We start from the raw sequence: 26,110 nt of genomic DNA on the forward strand, positions 1-26,110 counted from the left end.
GCCTGCACACCACAATGGAGAGTAGTCCCCACTCACCACAATTAGAGGAAGCCTGCGCATAGCAGTGCAGACTGAGCACAGCCATTAATTAAATTAATAAAATAATGCGGCTCTGATTGTACAACATGGGAAATATAGCCAACACTTTGAAATAACTTTGAAAGTGGAAAGAAACCTTTAAAAATCATATAAAAATTAAACAAAAAGAATAATGCTGCTCTGAACATCCATCTCCCTGTCTCTGTATAGACATAACGCATAAATTTCTCTTGGGTACATACTCAGGTATGTATGTTAGTCAAGGCTGTATATTGTCACCCTGATTATTTAACTTATACGCAGAGTACATCATGAGAAACGCTGGACTGGAAGAAACACAAGCTGGAATCAAGATTGCTGGGAGAAATATCAATAACCTCAGATATGCAGATGACACCACCCTTATGGCACAAAGTGAAGAGGAACTAAAAAGCCTCTTGCTGAAAGTGAAAGTGGAGAGTGAAAAAGTTGGCTTAAAGCTCAACATTCAGAAAACGAAGATCATGGCATCTGGTCCCATCACTTCATGGCAAATAGATGGGGAAACAGTGGAAACAGTGTCAGACTTTATTTTTCTGGGCTCCAAAATCACTGCAGATGGTGACTGCAGCCATGAAATTAAAAGACACTTACTCCTTGGAAGGAAAGTTATGACCAACCTAGATAGCATATTCAAAAGCAGAGACATTACTTTGCCAACAAAGGCCCATCTAGTCAAGGCTATGGTTTTTCCTGTGGTCATGTATGGATGTGAGAGTTGGACTATAAAGAAAGCTGAGTGCTGAAGAATTGATGCTTTTGAACTGTGGTGTTGGAGAAGGCTCTTGAGAGTCCCTTGGACTGCAAGGAGATCCAACCAGTCCATTCTGAAGGAGATCAGCCCTGAGCGACTGATCTGATCTGATCTGATCTGATGGTAAGTGTAGGGCTTTTCTGGTAGCTCTGCTGGTAAGGGATCTGCCTGCAATGCAGGAGACCCTGGTTCGATTCCTGGGTTGGGAAGATTCCCTGGGGAAGGGAACAGCTACCCACTCTAGTATTCTTGCTTGGAGAATTCAGCGGACAGAGGAGCCTGGCAGGCTACAGTCAATGGGGTCGCAAAGAGTCAGACACGACTGAGCGACTTTCACATGCTAAGTGTTTGTGTAACATTGTAAGACAGTACTATACAGTTATACAAAGTGGCTCTCCTATTTCTGCATTTCTACCTACAATGTATGAGAGCTCTATTGCTCCACATCCATGCCAGCACTTAGCACTGCCAATCCTTCTTCACTTTAGCCATGTAACATTATCTCATTGTGGTTGTTCTTTTGTTTATTTTTAGTTGAAGGATAATTGCTTTACAATATTGGTTTGGTTTCTGCCATACATCAACATGAATTAGCCTTAGGTGTACATATGTCCCCTCCCTCTTGAATCTCCCTCCACTTCCCAGCCCTCCCCACTCCTCTAGGTTGTCACAGAGTCCTGATTTGAGTTCCCTGAGTCATGCAGCAACTTTCCATGGGCTATCTATTTTATACACGGTAGTGTATGCGCTTACACCCTACTCCATTGTCTCACCCTCTCCTTCCTCCGCTCTGTGTCCAGAAGTCTGCTCTCTGTATCTATGCATCCATTGCTCACTGTGGTTTTAACTGGCAGTTGTCTGGTGATGAGTGATGCTCAACGTATTTTCCTGTGTTTAATGCTCTTTCATGTATCTTCTTTCAGAAGTGTCTGTTCAAATCTTCCACCCACTTTTCAGATGTGTTGTCTGTCTTCTTTTTATTGAATTTAAGAGACAGAGAGAAAAAGAGACAGGGAGGTGGTCTGGGAGGAAGGGAAGGGGTGTGTGTGTGTGTGTTAAATACACCTTGATACAAGCCTCCACCTTTGATTTGAATGCAGTGCTCAGCGCGCCCCAGTCTTATCTTTCTATCTTTTCTGGTTTCTCCCAGAGAAACTGTTGACCTCGCTAACACTGTCTGGGCACTTACTATGTAATAGCAGTATTTTAACCCACTCCAGTGTTCTTGCCTGGAGAATCCCAGGGATGGGGGAGCCTGGTGGGCTGCCGTCTCTGGGGTTGCAGAGAGTCGGACACGACTGAGGCGACTTAGCAGCAGCAGCAGCTCTATTTTAAGGGCTTTACATGCATTAATGCCTTTAATCCTCACAATGATCTGTTATCATTCCCCTTTCACAGGTGAAGTTGAGGCACCCAGAGGGTGAATAACTGCCAAAGTTCATGACTAGGAAGTGGGGGAGGAGGTCTGCTTGGGTGCTCATGCTATGGAGCACTTGCACTCTCCCACCCCCTTCTACCATTCCCTCCAAAGTTCCTTCACTCTCTCCATGTCCGTAACCCCTGGAAGCCCCTGTTCTGTTCTCCATCACTGCATTCTCTTTTCGGGAATGTCGTACAAACACAATTAGACAGCAGGTAACCTCTTGAGCTGGCTTCTACCCAGTTCATCCAAGTTGCTGCACCTACCAATACCTTCTCCTTCTCACTGCTGAGTAGCTCTCTATTGCATGGGTATCAATAACACAGCTGGCTTATCTGTTCACCTGCTTAAGGCAATTCAGATTGTTTCCCACAGCAGCTATGAACATTTGTGTGCAGGTTTCTGTGTGAATGTAAGAGGTCAGCTCTCTGTAGTAACTTGGGAGAAGGATGGCTGGATCACACAGATGTTTAACTTTCTAAGACACCACCAGACTGTTTTCCAGGGCAGCAGCATCATTTTACCTCTTGCAAGTGATGCAGGCATGATCCGGATGTTCCAACATCCTCAAGGGGAGTTGGTATGGTCGGTACATTTTATTTTAGCTCGTCAAAGAGATGTGCAGGGCTTCCCAGGTGATTCAGCAGTAGACAATCCTCACTGGGCTTTCACTTGCATTTTTCTAATGGCTAATGATGTTGAACATCTTTTCATGTACTTTTCCACCATCTGTGTATCCTCTTTGGTGAAGCATCCATTCATGTCTTTCACCATTTTTAAATTGAGTTGTTTGTTTCCTTACTGTTGATGTAAGGCAGTGTATTTGTGTATTCAGATACAAGTCCTTTGTCAGACACGTGATTCGTCAATATTTTGCCAGCTTGCCCTTTCGGTCTCTTAATAGTGTCTTCACAGAGCAAAACATTTTTTAATTTTGATGAAGCCCAAGTTAATCATTATTTTTGGTTTATTTTTATTTTTTAAATCAGTTTATTTTAATTGGAGATTAATTACTTTACAATATTGTGGTAGTTGTTTTATGGATTGTGTTTTGGTGGCAGATCTAAGAACCCTTTGCCTGATTTCAGGCCAAGAAGATTTCCTCCTGTGCTTTCTTCTGAGAGTTTTACACATTTCACTTATGATCCATTTTGAGTTATTTTTATAACATGTAAGGTTTAGGTTAACCTTTGCATGTGGGTGTGTGCTAAGTTGCTTCAGTCGTGTCTGACTCTTTGTGACCCCATGGACTGTAGCCCACGAGGCTCCTCTGTCCATGGGATTCTCCAGGAAAGAACACTGGAGTGGGTTGCCATGACCTCCTCTAGGGGATCTTCCTGACCCAGGGATCGAACCTGCATCTCTTAGGTCTCCTGCATTGGCCGGTGGTTCTTTACCACTAATGCCACCTGGGAAGCCCTTTGCTTGCATATGGTTGTTCAATTGTTTCAAGTTCGCTTTTTAAAAAAGATTCTTCTATACTGAATTACCTCTGCACCCGTGAAAAATCAACTGATCAAGTTTATGAGATTCAATTTCTAGGTTATCTCTTCTCTTTTTCTTTCACCATAGCACTGTGTGATTAGTGCAGTTTTACAGTAAGTCTTAAAATTAATAATGTGATTTCCCCAGCTTTAGTCTTCTCTTTCAAAATCATTTTGATAATTCTAGTGCTATGCCTCTCCATTACATTAAAAAAATTATTTTTAGTTTATATTGGAGTACAGTTGATTAACAATGCTGTTAGTTTCAGGTGTACAGCAAAGTGATTCAGTTATACATATACATATATCCGTTCTTTTTTTAAGATTCTTTTCCCATATAGGTTATTACAGAGTATTGAGTAGGGCTCCATGTAATATATGCTGCTGCTGCTGCTGCTGCTCAGTCGCTTCAGTCATGTCCGACTCTGTGCAACCCCATGGACTGCAGCCTACCAGGCTCCTTCATCCAGGGGATTTTCCAGGCAAGAGGATTGGAGTGGGGTGCCATTGCCTTCTCCGCCATGTAACATATGGTAGGTCCTTATTCGTTATTTGTTTCATATATGTAGTGCATGTAGGCGCAGTTGTATCCAACTCTTTGCAACCCTATGGACTCAGCCCACCAGGAGCCTCTGTCCATGGGATTCTCCAGGCAAGCATACTGGAGTGGGTTGCCATTTCTTCTTCCAGGAGATCTTCCCAAATCAGCAAGTGGACCCACATTATAAACAGTAGTATGTATATGTTAAACCCTACCTCCTAATTTACCCCTTCCCTGCCTTTCTTCTTTAGTAACCATAAGTTTGTTTTCTATGCCTGTAAATCTGTTCCTGTTTTGAAAATAAGTTCATTTGTATCCTTGTTTTAGATTTCACATATAAGGTATACCATGTGATTTATTCTTTCTCTGTCTGACTTACTTCACTCAGTTTGACAGTCTCTGGGTCTGTCTGTGTTGCTGCAATGGCATTATTTCATTCTTTTCCCACACTTTTTAAATGAGTATGTAAGAGACCCATAGGAATCAAAAGGTGGGAATGCAGATTCTGAAAGCCTGATGGCAGGGTCTGTAAATAAAACAGGACATTTTGCAGGAAAGTATATAGGGTCAGGCTGGACAATAGCCACAATAGACTCTTGAGGAAACGTACTTCTGGGTAGTTCTTGGGGGGACAGGGAGGATGACAGATAAATTGGGCAGCTCCTCCTTCCCTGGGCATGAAGGTATCACTCTAGGAAGACCAAACATTAAAAAAGTACAGAGAATGGACATGTGACACAGTGGGGTGAGGGGAGAATGGGACAAATTTGGAGATGAGCACCAACATATATATACTACCATGGATAAAATATATAGCTAGTGTGAAGCTGCTATATAGCACAGGGAACTCAACTCAGTGTTTTGTGATGACCTAGATGGATGAAATGGTGGGGGGAGGGTGGGAGGAAAGTCAAAGAGAGAGGGGATACGTGTATATTCATAGCTGACTCACTCTGTTGTACAGCAGAAACCAACACAATATTCTAAAGCAATTATATTCCAATAAAAAATTAAAGGTTTATGACAAAGGGGAAAGATATACCCATCTGAATGCAGAGTTCCAAAAACTAGCAAGGAGAGATAAGAAAGCCTTCTTAAGTGAACAATGCAGAGAAATAGAGGAAAAAAAATAGAATGGGAAAGACTACAGATCTCTTCAAGAAAATTAGAGATACCAAGGGAACATTTCATGTAAAGATGGGCTCAATAAAGGACAGAAATGGTACGGACCTAACTTAAGCAGAAGATATTAAGAAGAGGTGGCAAGAATACACAGAAGAACTGTACAAAAAAGATCTTCATGACCCAGATAACCATCATGGTGTTATCACTCACCTAGAGCCAGATATCCTGGAGTGTGAAGTCAACTGGGCCTTAGGAAGCATCACTACAAACAAAGCTAATGGAGGTAATGGAATTCCAGCTGAGCTATTTCAATTCCTAGAAGATGATGCTGTGAAAGTGCTGCACTCAATATGCCAGCAAATTTGGAAAACTCAGCAGTGGCCACAGAACTGGAGAAGATCAGTTTTCATTCCAATCCCAAAGAAGGGCAATGCCAAAGAATGGTCAAACTACCACACAACTATACTCATTTCACATGCTAGCAAGGTCATGCTCAAAATTCTTCAAGCTAGTCTTTAATAGCATGTGAACCAAAAACTTCCAGATGTACAAGCTAGATTTAGAAAAGGCAGAAGAATCAGAGATCAAATCATCTGTTGGATCATAGAAAAAGCAAGAGAATTAAAAAAAAAAAATCTACTTCTGCTTCATTGGCTATGCCAAAGCCTCTGACAGTGTGGATCACAACAAATTGTGGAAAATTCTTAAAGAGATGGGAATACCAGACCACCTTACCTGCCTCCTGCGAAATCTATATGCAGGTCAAGAAGCAACAGCTGGAACCAGACATGGAACAACGGACTGCTTCAACAATATTGAATGAACTGGTTCAAAATTGGGAAAGGAGTACGTCAAGGCTATATATTGTCACCCTTATTTAACTTCTATGCAGAGTATCTGCCAAATGCTGAGCTAGATGAATCACAAGCTGGAATTAAGATTACTCAGAGAAATATCAATAACCTCAGAGATGCAAATGACACCACCCTAGTGGCAGAAAGTGAATAGGAACTAAAGAGCTTCTTGGTGAAGGTGAAAAAGGAGAGTGAAAAAGCTAGCTTAAAACTCAACTTCAAATACCTAAGATCATGGCATCCAGTTCCTTCAGTTCATGGCAAATAGATGGGGAAAAAATGGAAATGGTAACAGACTTTATTTTCTTGGTCTCCAAAATCACTGCAGATGGTGACTGCAGCCATGAAATGAAAAGATGCTTACTCCTTGGAAGAAAAGCTATGACAAACCTAGATAGCAGATGAAGGTCTGTATAGTCAAAGCTATTGTTTTTCCAGAAGTCACATATGGATGTGAGAGTTAGACCATAAAGAAGGCTGAGCATCAAAGAATTGATGTTTTTGAGTTGTGGTGCTGGAGAAGACTCTTGAGTGTTCCTTGGACAGCAAGGAAATCAAACCAGTCACTCCTAAAGGAAATCAACTCCAAATAATCATTGGAAGGACTGATGCTAAAGCTGAAGCTCCAATACTTTGGCCACCTGATGGGAGAGCTGACTCAATGGAAAAGACCCTGGAGCTGGGAAAGTTTGAGGGCAAGAGGAGAAGGGGGCAACTGAGGATGAGATGGTTGGATGGTATCACTGACTCAATGGACATAAGTTTGAGCAAACTCCGGGAGACACCGAAGGACAGGGAAGCCTGGGGTGCTGCAGTCCATGGGGTCACAGAGAGTCAGACACGACTTAGCAACTGAACAACAACACATATTTGATTTACATTATTGTATTAGTTTCAGGTGTACAGTAAAGTGAATCAATTATACATATACATATATCCATTCTTTTTCTGATTCTTTTCCCATATAGGTTATTAAAGAATATCAAATAGAGTTGATAGAGTCATTATAAACCAGATAATTCAAAATTCTTTACAACTTACTCCATGAGAAGATGAGTTCTAATTCCCCTCCCTTGAGAACGGCTGGCTGACCTCAGAAACTTGTGTCTCATGGGTTGAAGGTGGCAAAGTAACCCTACCTGACTTCCAAGACCAGGTACTAAGGGGACACCGGCTCCCTCTTCTCCCCCAGCTTTTTCTTATAATGTTCATCCTCAAACCCAATCACCTGTCAGGAGAAGGCCACGCCTCCACCTCCACATAGAAAAAACTGTCCCAGCTGACAACATCCACACCAGCCATGAGCAAGTACATCTTCAGATGGTTCTGTCCATCACCCATCCGTCTCTCTGTTTGTCTGTCTGCCTGTCTACCTATCTGTGTAACTATTCTCAGTCTTAGCTGCAGCACGCATGATCTTAGGTTGCAGCATGGCAACTCTGAGTTGGGGATCTAGTTCCCAGACCAGGGATTGAACCTGGGCTCCCTGCATCGGGGCCACAGAATCTTAGCCACTGGACTATCAGGAAAGTCTCTGTCCATCATCCTTGAATGGCTCTAGCTGAGACCACAAGGAACAGGGACAAGCATTTCCCGCCAAGCCCCATCCAGCCTGGATAGCCATAAGCAAATTATGCCTTTGCGTTAATCTTGTAAATTCTGGGGATATCCAGATAGTTAATGCTTAAAATACGGGTTCCCTGATGCCCAAGTTCCTTCCACGTGGGAATTCTGGCATTTCTTATCTGGGCTAACTGGTTCTATAGTATAGGATGAGGCTGAAAAGAGAAACTGATACAGAGTTTAGACGAGGTCTCCCAAATCTGAGTGTTATAAACCAGGCAGAAGAAACCTGTCTGAGAAGGTTTCCAGATTAGGTCTTCTACTTCCTTTGTAGCCCTTGAAGCAGAGGGCGTGGTTGTGGAAGGGACTCAAATTTCACGTAGGACGGAAATATGCCAAATATGGGCTCACTGTAAATGTCCAGGGAGGCCACTGTGATGTGCAACGTTCAGGAGTAGCATCGGTCTCAGGTGCCCTCTACACGAAGAAGAGTCCTGTCCAGGCGTGTGAACTTCCACGAAGAATAAATTAGAGTCTGATCAGCCACAGTAACCAAGACCTTATAAGAGTATTCCTGTCATGTAAATTGGTACAGCCACCTTTATACACTGAATATAATCTGAAATGAGGCATGCATCCCTACGTTCCTAGCAGCACTCTTTATAATCGCCAAAACATGGGAACTAGCTAAATGTTTACCCACAGATGAATGGATAAAGAAGATGTGGTGTGCATACACACACACACACACACACACACAGCGAAATACTACTCAGTCATAAAAAATGAAGTAATGTCATCTGGAGCAACATAGATGGGCCTAGAGATCATTATACTAAGTGAAGTCATAATGAGAGAGATAAATACCATATGTCACTTACATGTGGAATCCAAAATATGACTCAAAGGAACATATCTACGAAACAGAAACAGATTCACAGAGAGCAGACTTGTGGTCACCAAGGGGGAGGTGAGGAAGGGACTGGAGTCTGGGGTTAACAGATGCAAACTATTATCAATAGGATGGATAAATAACTAGGTCCTACTCTATAGCACAGGGAACTCTACGCAACATCCTGTGATAAACCATAATGGAGAAGAGTATGAAAAAATATATATATATGTATAACTGAGACACTTTGCTGTACAGCAGAAATTAACACAACATTGTAAATCAGCTATGCTTCAATAAAATTTTTTAAAAATTGATGGAAATATAGAAAAAACGTGATGGGAAATATGTCAAAATATTAACAGTGTCTATACCTCTAAGTGGTATGATTATAAATCATCTTTGATTATTTCTTTAAACATTTCAGTATTTGTCAAGTGTTGTTTTGGTGTTGTTTATGCACAAGAAAACATACCCCAAATTACTAGGATACAATGCAATGGACACACCTACTGCATAAGACAGTATTGGGCTAAGGGTCTTCCATGGAAAATTAGGAAGAATTATTTGGAGAAAGAAGCAAGCGTAGCCAGAGAAGTTTGTTCTGTTGTTACTATTTTTTTCGTTTGTTTTTTCCAGATAACTTTTTTTCCCAAGGCAGCGTGACATAAAATGAAAAGGATTTTTGTTTGCTCATGTGCTAATTGCAACCGTAGCACCTCTCGTGTGCTAAGAAGCTCTGAAACTTTCCAAAAGGGAGACGCAGTAAATAGTGCAGCTCCAACACGTTTTCAAAGGCACTTCCTAGGACTAGTGTTTCCTAGAACGAGTTTTGGGAAACCCTGGCGTTAAAGCAAGATTCATGTAAGGCCTGGGTCACCTCTCCTCATCTCCATAACCACCAGCATCCCTATACACCAAGGCAGCAGGGTTTGGGAGCACTGCCAGGTCCAGGTCCAGCAATTCTGTTTAAGAACAGAACACCAAGGGACTTTCCCAGTGGTCCAGTGGTTAAAATTCTGCCTTCCAATGCAGGGAGTGTGGGTTTGATCCCTGGTTGGGGAAATAAGGTCCCACATGCTGTGGGGTGTTGCCAAACATTTTTTTTTTTTTTAAGTAGAAACAGTGACAGATTGTATTTTCTGAGATGGTTGGATGACATCAGCGATTCAATGGACATGAGTTTGAGCAAACTGTGGGTGAGAGTGAAGGACAGGGAAGCCTGGCATGCTTCAGTTCATGGGGGCGTGCTGCAGTTCATGGGGTTGCAAAGAATAGGGCACAACAAAAAAGAGAGAGAGAATGTAATCTGTTGCGGCAGGGAAGTCACCCCACAGGGATCAAGACGGGTCAGGCTGGTGTCACACTCCTCTCTTAGAGAAATCTCTGCACTCCGTCTGCTTCCTACGGTGCAGCCCCCACTGAGCCTGCTCTTTCCTCTCGAGATGTATCAGGGACATTTTGACTCTTAACCAGAGTTATCAGGAAATGTTGGGGCTTAAAGGGGAAGCTGCCTTCATTTCCTAATGATTCTGTCTTAATGGTTCCCTGAGGGGAGGATTTCACACACAATCCTTAGGTGCTTGTCACCAAAACTCTAACAGGAGTGTTTATCTGAGAAAAGGGCTGCGTTTTCAAGATAGGGAACTTCTGAGCATGCTTTTCAATTTAAAATAGATTGAGGGGACTTCTCTGGTGGTCCAGTCGATAGGAATCTGCCCGCCAATGCAGGGGACATGGATTCGATCACCGTTCCGGGAAGATTCCACATGTCTTGGAGCAAGGAAGCCCGGGTGCCTCAACTACTGAAGCCCGCATTCTAGAGCCTGTGCTCCACCGTAAGAGAAGCACCACAGTGAGAAGCCCGAACACCAGAATGGAGACCAAGTGCAAGCAAAAATAAAAATAAAAAAAAAAACCAGACTGGGTGTGTGGGGCCGCAATGTGCACACCGCTATATTTAAAATAGATAACCTTTATGTTTACCAGGGGAAAAGCTGGGGAGCGATAAACTGGGAGATTGGGACTGACATATACACCTACTATATATAAAGTAGATAATTAATAAGAACCTACTGTATAGCACAGGGAAGTCCACTCAAAACTCTGTAATGACCTGTACAGAAAAAGAATCTAAAAAAGAGTGGATATATGTCTATGGATAACTGATTCACTTTACTATACAGTAGAAACTAACACACCTCTGTAAATCAACTATACTTCAATAAAAATTCATTAAAAAAAGAGATAATCAACAAAGACTTGTTTTTTAGCACAGGAAACTTTGCTAAATATTCTGTAATAACCTAAATGGGAAAAGAACTTGAAAAAGAATAGGTGCACACATATATAATCACTTCACTATGCTGCTGCTGCTGCTGCTAAGTCACTTCAGCCGTGTCCAACTCTGTGTGACCCCATAGATGGCAGCCCACCAGGCTCCCCCATCCCTGGGATTCTCCAGGCAAGAACTCATCATTAGCAAACACTTTCTTCCAACAACATAAGAGATGACTCTACACATGGATATCACCAGATGGTCAATGCTGAAATCAGATTGATTCTATTCTTTGTAGCTAAAGATGGAAAAGCTCTAGAGAGTCAGCAAAAACAAGACGTGAGGCTGACCATGTTTCATATCACGAGCTCCTTATTGCAAAATTCAGGCTCAAATTGACAAAGTAGGGAAAACCACTAGAACATCCAGGTATGACCTAAATCAAATCCCTACAGTGGAGGTGACAACTGTTTGTCACCTCATCTAATCCCTTCAAGGGATTAGGTCTGGTAGACAGAGTGCCTGAAGAACTACAGACGGAGGTTCATAACACTGCACAGGCGGTGGTGACTAAAACCATCCCAAAGAAAAAGAAATGCAACAAGGCAAAGTGGCTGTCTGGGGAGGCCTTACAAAGAGCTGAGAAAAGAAGAGAAGCAAAAGGCAAAGGAGAAAAGGAAACATACACCCATCTGAATGCAGAGTTCCAAAGAACAGCAAGGAGAGATAAGAAGGCTTTCTTAAGTGAACAATGCAAAGAAACAGAGAAAACAATAGAATGGGAAAGCACTTAACAGAAGCAGAGGAGGTTAAGAAGAGGTGGCAAGGATACACAGAAGAACTATATATAAAAAAAGTCTTAAATGATCTAGATAACCACAATGGTGTATTCACTCACCTAGACCCAGGTATCCTGGAGTGTGAAGTCAAGTGGGATTTAGGAAAGTGAAAGTCGCTCAGTCGTGTCCGACTCTTTGCAACCCCATGGGCTATACAGTCCATGGAATTCTCCAGGCCAGACTACTGGAGTGGGTAGCCTTTCCCTTCTCCAGGGGATCTTCCCAACCCAGGGACTGAACCCAGGTCTCCCGCATTGCAGGCAGATTCTTTATCCCCTGAGTCACAAGGGAAGCCCGGGATTGGATTTAGGAAACATTACAATAAACAAAGCTAGTGGAGATGATGGAATTTCAGCTGAGCTATTTCAAATCCTAAAAGATGATGCTGTGCAAGTGCTGCACACACCTGAAACTAACACAACATTTTTAATCAACTGTTTTTTGTTATGTTTAGTCACTAAGTTGTGTCTGACTCTTTTGCTCCAACATAACATAAAAACTTAAAAAATTTTATTAAAATGATTGAAAGGGAGTTTAGGAAATTGCCCTTTGTCTCCAATGCTCCCAGAAAGGTTCTGGGTCTCTGAGCTGGGACGGTCCCAAATTTCTAGGTCTACCATGAACACATTTCTCCTTCTGACAAGTCTTCTTGGCCAACCAAGGGACCCCACGAGGGTGAAAGCCAAGAGCCCCAAATGGAGGGAGGCACCTTTCCTGTCTCTCTTTACTGGGCCACAGTAAGAATTAGCATTCTGCCCGCAAGCACACTGCTACTCTCCCCTTTGTTTTGAACACAGAGTCACTCATCTGGAAACTCCAGGCTAATAGAAATGAATTGTGTGTCCTGATGCTGCTATGTTCTTGCAATGCCTGCTAGTGCCTTCATCACCAAATAAAACAGACAGAAAGGAAGGCTCACTATTTTTTTACTGCCATTTCCCCCTGTGTGTGGGCTCACGATGATGTACAGAACATGCAGTCAAGAGCCTATGAAAGGAAAGCATGATGGATGGGCTCCAATTGGGAATGGCAGTGTATATCGCCTGGGGCCAGGCTTTCTCACTCAGCACCAAGCCTGCAAACAGGGGCCCTAGCAAGTGTGCACAGAGCAGAACATCTGAGTTCACTACAACCTTTATGGTGATGGCCTGCCCTTCCTGTTAGACATACAGAATTTACATCCAGAGAAATGAAACAACAAGGTCAGTCTTTCCTAGTAACCAAGTTCTCTCTCCATGAACGGGCACTTGGCTGAGAAAGCAGAGCTCACAAATTCTGATCATCATCCCAGCTCTGCTCAACACAGACCTCTTGGGGATGTTTTCTTTCCCCTCCGTACTTGTTTTTCAAGGATGCTCCCAACCTGCTGAAAAGCTCCTAGAGGGCAGGGTTAGGCTCTGTATTCTTATTTGTACCTTCCACTTGCCCCCAGGAGGGACAGAAAGTAACAATCAGCTTCCCAAGACTGAAGCTTTTCCTTCTGAGAAGCTTGATACTGCAAAACTGCAGGGAAAGGACTCTTATTTATTGTTTTTAACTCCTCTCTCTTGCCTGCATCATTTCATTAGTGTTGAGACTAAGGATTAGAGTCAAAGAATAATAAAATGGTCTAGCCTGTGTTTCAGAACCAGCACTATGCAGTGAGAACCAGCTACTCTCGCCTGACACTCTTAATCCTTATTAACAAAAGGCCACAATAAGAATGAAATAATGCCCCTTGCAGCACCATGGAAGGACCTAGAAGTTATTATACTAAGTGAAGTAACCCAGAGAACCACAAATATCATATGATATCCCTTACATGTGGAATCTCAGAACATGAGACAAATGGACTTATTTACAAAACAGAAACAGGCTCTCAAAAAACAAACCTACAGTTACCAAAGGGGAAAGGGAGAGAGGGATAAAGGAGGATCTGGGGATTGATATATGTACATACTACATATAAAACAGATAAACAACAAGGTACCCACAGCATAGCACAGAGAACTATACTTAATACCTTGCAATAACTTATAAGTCAAAAGCATCTGAAAAAGACAGATTTATAATGGAAAAAGACAGATATATATAACTGAATCACTTAGCTGTATACCTGCAACAAACACAACACTGTAAATCAGCTATACTTTAATTAAAAAAAAACAGCTGACATGGTTAGCAGACATTTGGTCTGTTCAAATGTGCAGGGAGATGTTTGGTCGTGCCAGAAGGTCCTTGATGTTTTAGTCCTGTCCAAAACCATTTGGCATGGACTAAATATGTTCATGGATGTTTTGGATAGAATCAAGCATCTTTTTTTTTAATTGGAGGAAAACTGCTTTACAATGTTGTGATGGTTTCTGCTGTACACCGATGCCTATCAGCCATAGTTGTACATATATCCCCTCCCTCTTGAGCCTCCCTCTCCTCCCCTCATCCTACCCATCTAGGCCATCACAGAGAACCAGGCTGGGCTCCCTGTGTTATGTAGCAGCTTCTCACCAGCTATCTATTTTACACATGGGAGTATATATATATCAATGGTACTCTCTCCATTTGTCCCACTCTCTCCTTCCCTCATTGTGCCCACAAGTTTCCTCCCTGTATTTGCATCTCCAATCCTTCCCTGCAAATAGGTTCATCAATATCGTTTTTATAGATTCTACCAGTTCAGTTCAGTCGCTGAGTCGTGTCCGACTCTTTGTGACCCCATGAACCGCAGCACGTCAGGTCTCCCTGTCCATCACCAACTCCTGGAGTTCACTCAAACTCATGTCCATTGAGTCAGTGATGCCATCCAACCATCTCATCCTCTGTCGTCCCCTTCTCCCCCTGCCTTCAATCATTCCCAGCATCAAGGTCTTTTCAAATGAATCAGTTCTTCGCATTAGGTGGCCCAAGTAGTGGAGTTTCAGTTTCAACATCAGTCCTTCCAATGAATATTTGGGACTGATTTCCTTTAGGATGGACTGGTTGGATCTCCTTGCAGTCCAAGGGACTCTCAAGAGTCTTCTCCAACATCACAGTTCAAAAGCATCAATTCTTTGGTGCTCAGCTTTCTTCACAGTCCAACTCTCACATCCATACATGACTACTGGAAAAAACCATAGCCTTGACTAGACAGACCTTTGTTGGCAAAGTAATGTCTCTGTTTTTTAATATGCTGTCTAGGTTAGTCATAACTTTCCTTCCAAGGAATAAGCATCTTTTAATTTCATGGCTGCAGTCCCCACCTGCAGGGATTTCGGAGCCCCAAAAAAATAAAGTCTGAGACTGTTCCCATTGTATTCCCATCTATTTGTCATGAAGTGATGGGATCAGATGCCACGATCTTCGTTTTCTGAATGTTGGTTGAGCTTTAAGCCAACTTTTTCACTCTTCTCTTTCACTTTCATCAAGAGGCTCTTTAGTTCTTCTTCACTTTCTGCCACAAGGGTGGTGTCATCTGCATATCTGAGGTTATTGATATTTCTCCCAGCAATCTTGATTCCAACTTGTGCTTCCTCCAGCCCAGTGTTTCTCATGATGTACTCTGCATATAATTCAAATAAGCAGGGTGACAATATACAGCCTTGATGTACTCCTTTTCCTATTTGGAACCAGTCTGTTGTTCCATGTCCAGTTCTAACTGTTGCTTCCTGACCTGCATACAGGTTTCTCAAGAGGCAGGTCAGCTGGTCTGGTATTCCCATCTCTTTAAGAATTTTCCACAGTTTATTGTGATCCACACAGTCAAAGGCTTTGGCATAGTCAATAAAGCAGAAATACATGTTTTTCTGGAATTCTCTTGCTTTTTCGATGATCCAGCGGATGTTGGCAATTTGGTCTCTGGTTCCTCTGCCTTTTCTAAATCCGGCTTGAACATCTGGAAGTTCACAGTGCACATATTGTTGAAGCCTGGCTTGGAGAATTTTGAACATTACTTTACTAGCGTGTGAGATGAGTACAATTGTGTGGTAGTTTGAGCATTCTTTGGCATTGCCTTTCTTTGGGATTGGAATGAAAACGGACCTTTTCCAGTCCTGTGACCACTGCTGAGTTTTCCAAATTTGCTGGCATATTGAGTGCAGCACTTTCACAGGATTTGAAATAGCTCAACTGGAATGCCATGACCTCTACTAGCTTTGTTCCTAGTGATGCTTCCTAAGGCCCATTTGACTTTGCATTCCAGGATGTCTGGCTCTAGGTGAGTGATCACACCATTGTGATTATCTGGGTCATGAAGATCTTTTTTGTACAGTTCTTCTGTGTATTCTTGCCATCTCTTCTTAATATCTTCTGCTTCTGTTAGGTCCATACCATTTTTGTCCTTTATCGAGCCCATGTTTGCATGAAATGTTCCCTTAGTATCTCTAATTTTCTTGAAGAGATCTCTAGTCTTTCCCATTCTATTGCTTTCCTCTATTTCTTTGCATTGATCACTGAGCAAGGCTTTCTTATCTCTCCTTGCTATTCTTTGAAACCCTACATTCAAATGGGTATATTTTTCCTTTCTTCCTTTGCTTTTTGCTTCTCTTCTTTTCACAGCTATTTGTAAGGCCTCCTCCAATAGCCAGTTTACCTTTTTGCATTTCTTTTTTTCGGGGATGGTCTTGATCTCTGCCTCCTGTACAATGTCAGGAACCTCCGTCTATAGTTCATCAGGCACACTGTCTATCAGATCTAGTCCCTTAAATCTATTTCTCACTTCCACTGTATAATCATAAGGGATTTGATTTAGGTCATACCTGAATGGTCTAGTGGTTTTCCCTACTTTCTTCAACTTAAGTCTGAATTTGGCAATAAGGAGTTCATGATCTGAGCCTCAGTCAGCTCCCGGTCTTGTTTTTTCTGACTCTATAGAGCTTCTCCATCTTTGGCTGCAAAGAATATAATCAATCTGATTTCTGGTGATGTCCATGTGTAGAGTCTTCTCTCGTGCCGTTGGAAGAGGGTGTTTGCTATGACCAGTGCGTTCTCTTGGCAAAACTCTATTAGTCTTTGCCCTGCTTCATTCCATATTCCAAGGCCAAATTTGCCTGTTACTCCAGGTGTTTCTTGACTTCCTACTCTTGCATTCCAGTCCCCTATAATGAAAAGGACATCTTTTTTGGGTGTTAGTTCTAGAAGGTCTTGTAGGTTTTCATAGAACCTTAGATATGTGTTAAGATACTATATTTGTTTTTCTCTGACTTACTTCACTCTGTATAACAGGCTCTAGGTTCATGCACCTCACTAGGACTGACTCAAACCTGTTCTTTTTTATGGCTGAGTAATATTCCATTGTGTATATGTACCACACCTTCTTTATCCATTGATCTGTCGATGGACAATCTAAGTTGCTTTCACATCCTTGCCAATGTAAATAGTGCTGCTATGAACACTGTGGTACATGTGTGTTTTTCAATTATGATCTCCTCAGGGTATATGCCCAGTAGTGAGATTGCTGGGTCATATGGTAATTTTATTCCTAGTTTTTTAACAATCTCCATACTATTCTCCACAGTGGCTGTATTAATTTACATTCCCACCAACAGGACAAGAGGGTTCCCTTTTCTCTATATCCTCTCCAGCATCTCTTGTTTGTAGTTTTTAAAATTTTTATTGTTTGTAGATTTTTTAATGATGGCCATTCTGACTGTTGTGAGGTGATAACTCATTGTAGTTCTGATTTGCATTTCTCTAATAATTAGCGATATTGAGCATCTTTTATGTGTTTATTGGCCATCCGAGGACCAAGCATCTTCTAGACCAAGCATCTCTTGAACATTCTGGCCAGGACCAAATGTCCTGCCAGGGGCAGCACAATTCTAACCTCACCACCCCACTCCCTCCCTCCATAGGAATGCACGAGGTTATGGAACTGGGCCTTCACCGATACGCAATAATGCACTTTTAATTAACGCCAATGCATTGACCATTTAATATTGGCTTAAAGGAAGAGGCTCACATGAAAGCCTTTCTTCGTAGCATTCAGTTCTATCAAGAAATGGAGTGAGGACCTCGCTGGCAGTCCAGCGGTTGGGAGTCCCCCTGCCAGTGCCAGGGACACTGGTTCGCTCCCTTCTCCCGGAAGATCCCACATGCTGTGGGGCAAGTGGGCCTGTGCCAACTGTGCCACTACGAACCTGCGCTCTACAGCCCCTGCTCCACAACTACAGAAGCAACTGCCATGAGGAGACTGAACCGCGATCAGAGTTGCCCCCACTCACCCCAACTACAGAAAGCCACATACAGCAACGAAGACCCAGCATAGCCATAAATAAACAAATAAAAGAAAAAGAAAGGCAGTGGGCTGTATTTTATGAGAGCGCCAAGTGATAGAAACTTGTTTTCTTTGGAAAGTGATGGTTCCTACCTGCTCTTTCTGTCCCTACCCCTTGGGCACATGGGTGAGTCATGTCATAAGAAGCTCCCAGGAGTCCAGACTTTAGAAACTGATGCCTACATGTGAATCCCTGCCTGCCCCTGTCTGCCTGCTCAGTCTTGGGTTTCTTCAACGTAATGTGTGTGTTGGTCACTTAGTCGTGTCTGACTCTTTACGACCCCATGGACTGTAGCCCACCAGGCTTCACCGTCCATGGGATTCTCCAGGCAAGAATACTGGAGTGGGTTGCCATGCACTCCTCCAGGGGATCTTCCCTACCCAGGGATCGAGCCCAGGTCTCCTGCATTGCAGGCTGATTCTTCACCATCTGAGCCACCATGGAGCTAAAAATAACCTGTCAAGGTTTAGAGTTAATTAAGTAAAATGCTGCAGACACATAGCGTGTGTCCTGTGTCAACTTTTCTTATCAGCACTGTGTACCCTGCACTGTGCTAGGGGCTTCCACTGAGCTCCATTTATTAATAGTTCCTCCAAAAACCCTAGGAAGAGGGTATGGCTATTGTTGTTCAGTTGCTAAGTCATGTCCAACTCTGTGCAACCCCATGGACTGCAGCACAACAGGCTTTCCTGTCCTTCACTCTCTTCAGGAGTTTGCTCAAATTCATGTCCATTGAGTTGGTGATGCCATCCAACCATCTCATCCTCTGCTGCCCCTTCTCCTTTTGTCTTCAGTCTTTCCCAGTATCAGGGTCTTTTCCCATGAGTCAGCTCTTCAAGTCAGGTGGCCAAATTATTGGAGCTTCAGCATCAGTCCTACCAATGAATATTCAGGGTTGATTTCCTTTAGGATTGACTGAGTTGATCTCCTTGCTGTCCAAGGGACTCTCAAGAGTCTTCTCCACCACCACAGTTCAAAAGCATCAATTCTTCAAAGCTCAGCTTTCTTTATAGTCCAACTCTTACAACTGTACATGACTACTGAAAAAACCTTTGTTTTGACTATATGGCCATTTACACTCCCATTTTACAGAGTAGGAAATTGAGGCTAAGAGAGGTTTAGTATAATAGCTCATCTAAAGGCGGAAAGTAAAAGTGGTAAGAATCAAAGCTGGGGTTGTCTGATTCTAAGCCTGTGTACTTCCTGCCACACTGCACTACTTCCTGGATGAAACACACACACACACCCTCCACAAAACTGTGTCACATTAGAGTTAAAAAGATGTGTTTAAGACTGGAACACAAGATGGTAAACTGTGTCTCATTATCCAGAGATCCAAATGTCTCTCAACCAAACTGTTTCTGTTTTGAGCACAAGGACCATGTTTTTGCATCTTCCACTAAAGAAAATAGCATATCATTCTGTATACACGATAGGGCGTACAATTAATCCTCACTGGATTTACATGGAAATTTAAAGAAGAAAGTGGATCTGTGTCCTGGTTTAGAATACTCGATCAAACAATCCAAATACACCATGAATTCCCCAAAGCTTTGAAAACCTTGCCAAATATAGCTCATGTTTTCTGGAGACAAGAGTTCTGAAGCTCAACACTTCTACTAATCTCATCAAAAATATCAGGAGTGCAAACAATTCCTATTGGGCCTCCAGGTGGGATTAGGGAAGGGCTGCAGCTAAAAAATCCCACAGCTAGAGGCTTTGGAAGTGACACAGTTTTAGGATTGTGTTTATTTTGTCCTTTTCTCCCCCCAGGTGTTATGAAGAATACTGCATTATTGCTGCTATTCTGGCAAAGAGAACAGGGTATTCCCAAACAGTCTAAACCCATTTCCCAATCTGAGGACGAGAGAGGGGTGAGGACCAGCGGCTTTGCTTCCCAGTGTCTGGGCCGGGAGGTTTCTGAATAGGCAATTTAGGGGAGTGGGTGCCCATGGCTCAAAGCAAATGGGGATGGGGATAAATGGAAACTCCATACAATTGGATTTATTTCTAAGAGTTTTTAGCCACGATTTTATTGAAATGTCTCTGATTACATCAGATGATCTCTGAGGATGGCAGACCCTAAATATGCATTTTTTTTCAAACTTTTTATTTTGTCTTGGGGTATATCTGATTAACAATGCTGTGATAGTTTCAGGTGAACAGTGAAGGGACTCAGCCACGCAAAGACATGTTCAGTTCAGCGGCTCAGTTGTGTCCAACTCACTGAGACTCCATGCACTGCAGCACACCAGGCTTTCCTGTCCATCACGAACTCCCAGAGCTTGCTTAAACTCATGCCCATCGAGTCAGTGATGCCATCCTGCATTTATACCTCTTCCGGATTGCGAGGTAAGCCATGTAGTAGAGAGGCAGGGCTGAAACTGGGGCCCGGGGGTGACATGAAAGATGGTGATGGTGGGACTTTCCCGCTGGTCCAGTGGCTAAGACTCTGTGCTCCCAATGCAGGGGCCCAGGTTCAGTCCCTGGTCGGGGAACTGGATCCCACATGCTGTAATTAAGAGTTCGCATGCCACAACTAAAGATCCTGAGAGCCACAGCTAAGATCTACGGCAGCCAAAAAAAATTAAAAAAAAAAAAAAAATGGCAAAAGCCAAACTCCTGTGGACTCAAAGTCACATTAGGACACAGACTGGACCTGCCAGAGAGAATGAATTTGTTATCACGTGATGAGATGTGTGTGTGGTCTGGGGAGTAAGAAGAGAGTCTGGCGTTTAGGAAGGCTGTATTTAACTTCTGCTACAGCTTTAGGGTATCTGAAAAGTTGCTTAACCTTACTGGGCCTTAGTTTCCTCATCTGTAAAAAGGTAATAACAGGGATGCACACCTCAAAGGTCTTCCCTGGTGGCTCAGACAGTAAAGCTCTGCTTGCAATGTGGGAGACCCGGGTTCGATTCCTGGGTCGGGAAGATCCCCTGGAGAAGGAAATGGCAATCCATCTCCAGCACTCTTGCCTGGAAAATCCCATGGACGGAGGAGCCTGATAGGCTACAGTCCATGGGGTCGCAAAGAGTTGGACACGACTGAGCGACTTCACTTTCACACCTCAAAGGGATGTGGAGGAGGTAATACGAGATAATGCATAGAAACGTTCTTAGCCTGGTGCCGAGCACCCGGAAATGAACAGGGCACTCAGTACATGCCCAGTGAACGCTGGCCAGCACTGCTGACCTTGTCAGTATCGCTGATGGGAATCATTTGTAAATGTGCTATTGTAAAATGTTCTTCGTCTTCACATACAGGTGAGGCTTCCCAAGTTGTGCTAGTGGTGAAGAGCCCACCTGACAACGCAGGAGACATGAGTCGCGGATTCGATCCCTGGGTGGGAAGATTCCCTGGTGGAAGGCATGGCAGCCCGCTCCAGTGTTCTTGCCTGCAGAATGCCCATGGACAGAGGAGCCTGGTGGGCTACAGTCCATAAGGTTGCAAAGAGTCGGACATGACTGAAGCAAGTTAGCACACATAGCAAGTAATACTTCTAAAACAAATACGAAGAGTTTCTTGGTGTATTTTGCGGCTGATCCTAAAATAACATGAGAGGAGGGCAGGACAGAAATGATAACCCACGTGTTGCGTCTGAGAAAGTGGAAGCTTATCGGGTGAAGGGGCTTGCTGGAATCCGGCAGGTGGGGCAGGGTCAGCCAGGCATGTGGCTTGGGTCTCTGCTCTCTGTTCACAGCATCCTGGGAGTCCACCAAGAGGCCAGATGCCCCAGAGTGGAGAGCTGGAAGCCTGCCCATGAGACAGGGTGCCAGAACTCTACTCTAGTCTGGTCTGGTCTATTCAATTACCTGTTGTTTGGCACCCGTATGGATTTTACAACCCTTATGGGTGGTGGCCTAAGACAGCCATGGTGCCCAGTGCCAAGTGAAGGGCCTGTTAGACTCATCCGAGGAGTTCCTTAGGTTTAAATGGGATTCCAATGTTTAAATTGTTATGACACCCAGAGAGAACAAACATATGGATACCAAGGGAAGGAGGCAGGGTGGGATGAATTGGGAGATTGGAATTGGCATACAGACACTATTGATACTCTGTACAAAACGGGTAACTAATGAGAACCTGCTGTATAACACAGGGAACTCTGCTCTGTGGTGACTAAAGGGGAAGGAAATCCAAGGAAATCCAAGGAAGAGGGGATATATGAATACCTATGGCTGATTCACTTTACTGTATACCCGAGACTAGGACAACACTGTAAAGCAACTAAAATAAAAAAAATATAATATAATATAATAAAAAAATATAATAAAAAAAATACACAGGAAAAGAATTTTAAAAATAAATAATTATTACAGAACAACTTTCAAACAAATGGAAAAGCAGAGATTTAGAATATGCTGAGCCCCCCACAATCCTCACTCCACGCCAATCTGAGTTGGTCTACACTTCAGGCCATTTCCCTGCTCCCTGATTTTTTTAAGGAAATCTTTGGGAAATGAACAAACAGTACAAACATTCCCTGTGATTTGAGTCTCAGAGGTCTGAGTGCCTGGAGGTTTATGGTTCTCAAGCCTGCCCACCACCAGGCAAGATGGAAGGACAGACTCCCCTGGGGCCGCTGAACTGGGTGACCTCTGAGAGCTCTGTCATTTACAAGCAGAGGATTTTGTAGGTGACAGTCGTGGCGGGCTCTGTGAGGGGAGGCGGACAGACCCTTCAGCTTTGCGGGTGTGTTAGAGGTTGTTGGGGGGCTTCCCTGGTGGCTCAGTGGTAAAGAATCTGCCTGCCAATGCAAAAGACATGAGTTCGATCCTTAATCTGGAAAGATCCCACATGCCAGGGAGCAACTAAGCCCGTGGGTCACAACTACTGAGCCTGTGCTCTGGAGCCAGGGAACCACTTCTACTGAAGTCTGCATGCCCTAAAGCCCATGCCACACAACAAGAGAAGTGACCACAATGAGAAAGCCTCACAGCACAACTAGAGAAAATCCCGCACAGCAAAAAAGACCCAGAGTGGCCAAAACTAAAAAAATAAATATTAAAAAAAAAAAAAGAAGAGAGGGCTTCAGGGGCTTGAGGAGGGACCTGCCAGCCAAGCGGTGGCAGGAGGAGCAAAGAGGAAAGCGCCTGGAGGAGGGAGGCTTGTCCGCTGGGCATGAGTGAAGACCGTCCTGAGATAGGACATTTCATGTCCGTGCAAGCTAATGATCTGTGGTCACTTACCCATCACCACCATAACCTGGGACCCCTCATGGGCAAGACACCTATTGTTCATCTCCCTTTCCCCAGAGCCTGGTGCAGTAACTGCCAACTTGGGCTGATTTTATGAAACTGATAACATCCGACTGGGCTGTACCTTCAAAATATCCACTTTATGACTCCTCATATACAGAAGGGATTCAATGAATGTCCACTGAAGGAACAAGCATGGGCACAATTATAACAGCATTGATGTCCCAGCAACCAAGCTGGGGCTTCTGGTCAACCCAAATCCAGTGCCAAGCGGCCGTGATCCTGGCCAACAAGGAAGCTGAGACAACATACACGGAAGAGCCCAGCCCAGTGGGGATGGCCATTCCATGTCCAGTGTGAGCTGCTGATTATGCCCATTACTGTCCAGGGCCAACCGCTTCCCAACAGCAGAAGTAGGATTTGAACCCAGGCTGGCCTGGCTCCAGTCACGCCACCTGGCCAAGGAGTGTCCATCCTGGAAACGCAGTAACCAGAAGCCTTTAAAAAGAGGGCTGGGTCAACAGGGTCAGTACACAGACATGTGAAAACTACCAACAACTTGGCAAGTCCTAGACAATGAGTAACTTCAGGGTAAGGAACAGAATTGGGGTGGCTGGTATGAATTCTGGGGGCAGAGCATGCAGTATTTCATGGAGCGTGTGTTTTCTATCTCTGACTGCCTTTCTCTGCAGAGTGAGAACAAACAAGGTTTAAATGTCTCTTACCTCTTTGCTCTGTCTTTCTCATCCTCATCCATTAGATTGTCTCTGCAGTTTTTCCTGCAAAAAAAAAAAAAAAAAAGAACAGATGATGACTGTCTGATTCTCAACCTTTCTCACAGGTCTTTCTGGTTGCCATCATTATTGCTGTTTTTGTTTAGTCCCTAAGTCGTGTCTGACTCTGCTACCCCATGGAATATAGCCTGCCAGGCTCCTTTGTCCATGGGATTCTCCAGGCAAGAATGCTGGAGTGGGTTGCCATTTCCTTCTCCAGGGGATCTTTCCCACCCAGGGATCCATTCCGGGTCTCCTGCACTGGCAGGCAGATTCTTTACTACTAAGCATCATTTTGGGCTGATCTATTAAACCACATGCTTTAAGCCATAGCTTCTCAAACTTTCTGGTTCCAGCAACCATTTGCATGCTCAAAAATGACTGAGGACTCTGAAGAGCTCTTGTGTATGTGGGTGAAAACTGAGAAATCTTAAAGATACAAGCATGCTGTCCATTAGGCATCAGAGAGATGTAGCTGACAGATGTTAAGGAATTTCTGGAAAAGTCCACTATAGGGACTTCCCTGGTGGCCCAGTGATTAAGACTTCGCCTTCCAATGCGGGGGGCACAGGCTCCATCCCTTGTCAAGGAACTAGATCCCACAAGCCTTGCAGCCAAAAAGCCAAAACATAAAACAGAAGCGATATTGTAACAAATTCTATAAAGACTTTAAAAATGGTCCATGTCAAAACAAACAAAAATAATAAAAAGAAAAGTCCACTGCATACTCACATGAGTAAATAGGCAGATGATATGCCAACATCACAAAAATCGTTTTGACCTCATGGAACCCCCTAGTTCCCTAGATCACACATTGGGAACTGCTTTCTGGACCTAGCTCAAAGCAGCTTCTGTTTATTTCAAGCCTTAAACCTGAAAGCTTCCCAAGACATTCTAAAGGAGAGCATTTATTTCTCTGTTTCTTCAAATATACAAACTCCTCTTAGGCAGCCTGGAGGAATTGGGGCCCCAAATGAGTATAATTACTGTCCTTTTGAGTATAATTGCTTTACAATATTTTCTTGGTTCCTGCTGTACAGCAAAGTGAATCAGCCATACATACACCCATATCCCCTCCTTCTGGGGATTTATCTCCCAAGTACGTCACTACAGAGCATTGAGTAGAGTTCCCTGTGCTGTACAGTAGGTTCTCATTTTATACACGGTATCAATAGTGTATATGCGTCAATTCCAACCTCTCAATTCATCCAAGCCACTCCTTCCGCCTTGGTGTCCACATGTTTGACCCCTACATCTGTGTATCTATTTCTGCTTTGCAAATAGGTTCATCTGCACCATTTTACTAAATTCCACATCATATACATTAATATATGACATTTGTTTTACTCTTTCTGACTTAATTCACTCGGTATGACAGTGTTGTGAAAGCATTTCCTTTGAGGTCAGGAACGAGACAAGGATGTCCACTCTCTCCACTGTTCTTCAACATAGTGTTGGAAGTCCTAGCCATGGCAGAGAATAAAAAGAAATAAAAGGAATCCAAATTGAAAAAGAAGATATAAAACTGTCAATGTTTGCAGATGACATGATGCTATACATAGAAAATCCTAAAGATGCCACCGGAAAACTTCTGGTGCTAATCAATGAATTTGGTAAAGTTTCAGGATATAAATTTAATACACAGAAATCTCTTGCATTCCAATGCAAAGATCACTAACAATGAAAGATCAGAAGGAGAAATTAAGGAAACAATTCCATTTATCACTGCAATAAAAAAAAATAAAATAGCTAGGAATAAATCTATCTAAGGAGGCAAAAGACCTGTACTCAGAAAACTGTAAGATACTGATGCTGTCTTCTTCTTTTTTTTTTTTTTAAGGCACACAGATGTGAAAAGTAACAATCCAGGAACATTCTCGCAGCCCCAAATCATCAGAGATGGCCTTACCATCTGGGCCTTCACTCTCCCAGGCCACTCACTAGAAGCCTCTCAGGCTCTGACCAGGTGTCCTCTTCTCCACACAAGCCTGTGATCCTTGGAGCCACATTCCTGATTCCCTTTCCTTCACATGCCCCCCAGGGTCCCTTCTATCTCGGGGGCTCCCCCTCCAGCCAGCCCTCCA

The 26,110-nt window shown here is 43.4% G+C and overlaps 1 protein-coding gene across 5 annotated transcripts in view; it reads right to left on the reverse strand.

Moving 5' to 3' along the window:
* Positions 1 to 26,110, reverse strand: part of NPAS2 (neuronal PAS domain protein 2) — a 199,093-nt gene that overhangs the window by 100,025 nt on the left and 72,958 nt on the right. For all 5 annotated transcript variants that reach the window (XR_015137371.1, XM_086327933.1, XM_086327932.1 and 2 more), the window contains exon 2: positions 23,979 to 24,032. Coding sequence is in view for 4 of the 5 variants with exons in the window: in XM_086327933.1 (XP_086184059.1) it covers positions 23,979 to 24,010 (32 nt within the window). In the remaining variant the exon portion in view is untranslated. The remainder of the gene's footprint in view (positions 1 to 23,978; positions 24,033 to 26,110) is intronic.

The sequence above is a fragment of the Bos grunniens genome, chromosome 11 (genome assembly GCF_055505025.1).
Source record: "Bos grunniens cultivar Pamir isolate PY7600 chromosome 11, Bosgru_T2T1.0, whole genome shotgun sequence".
NCBI classification, from domain to species: domain Eukaryota; kingdom Metazoa; phylum Chordata; class Mammalia; order Artiodactyla; family Bovidae; genus Bos; species Bos grunniens.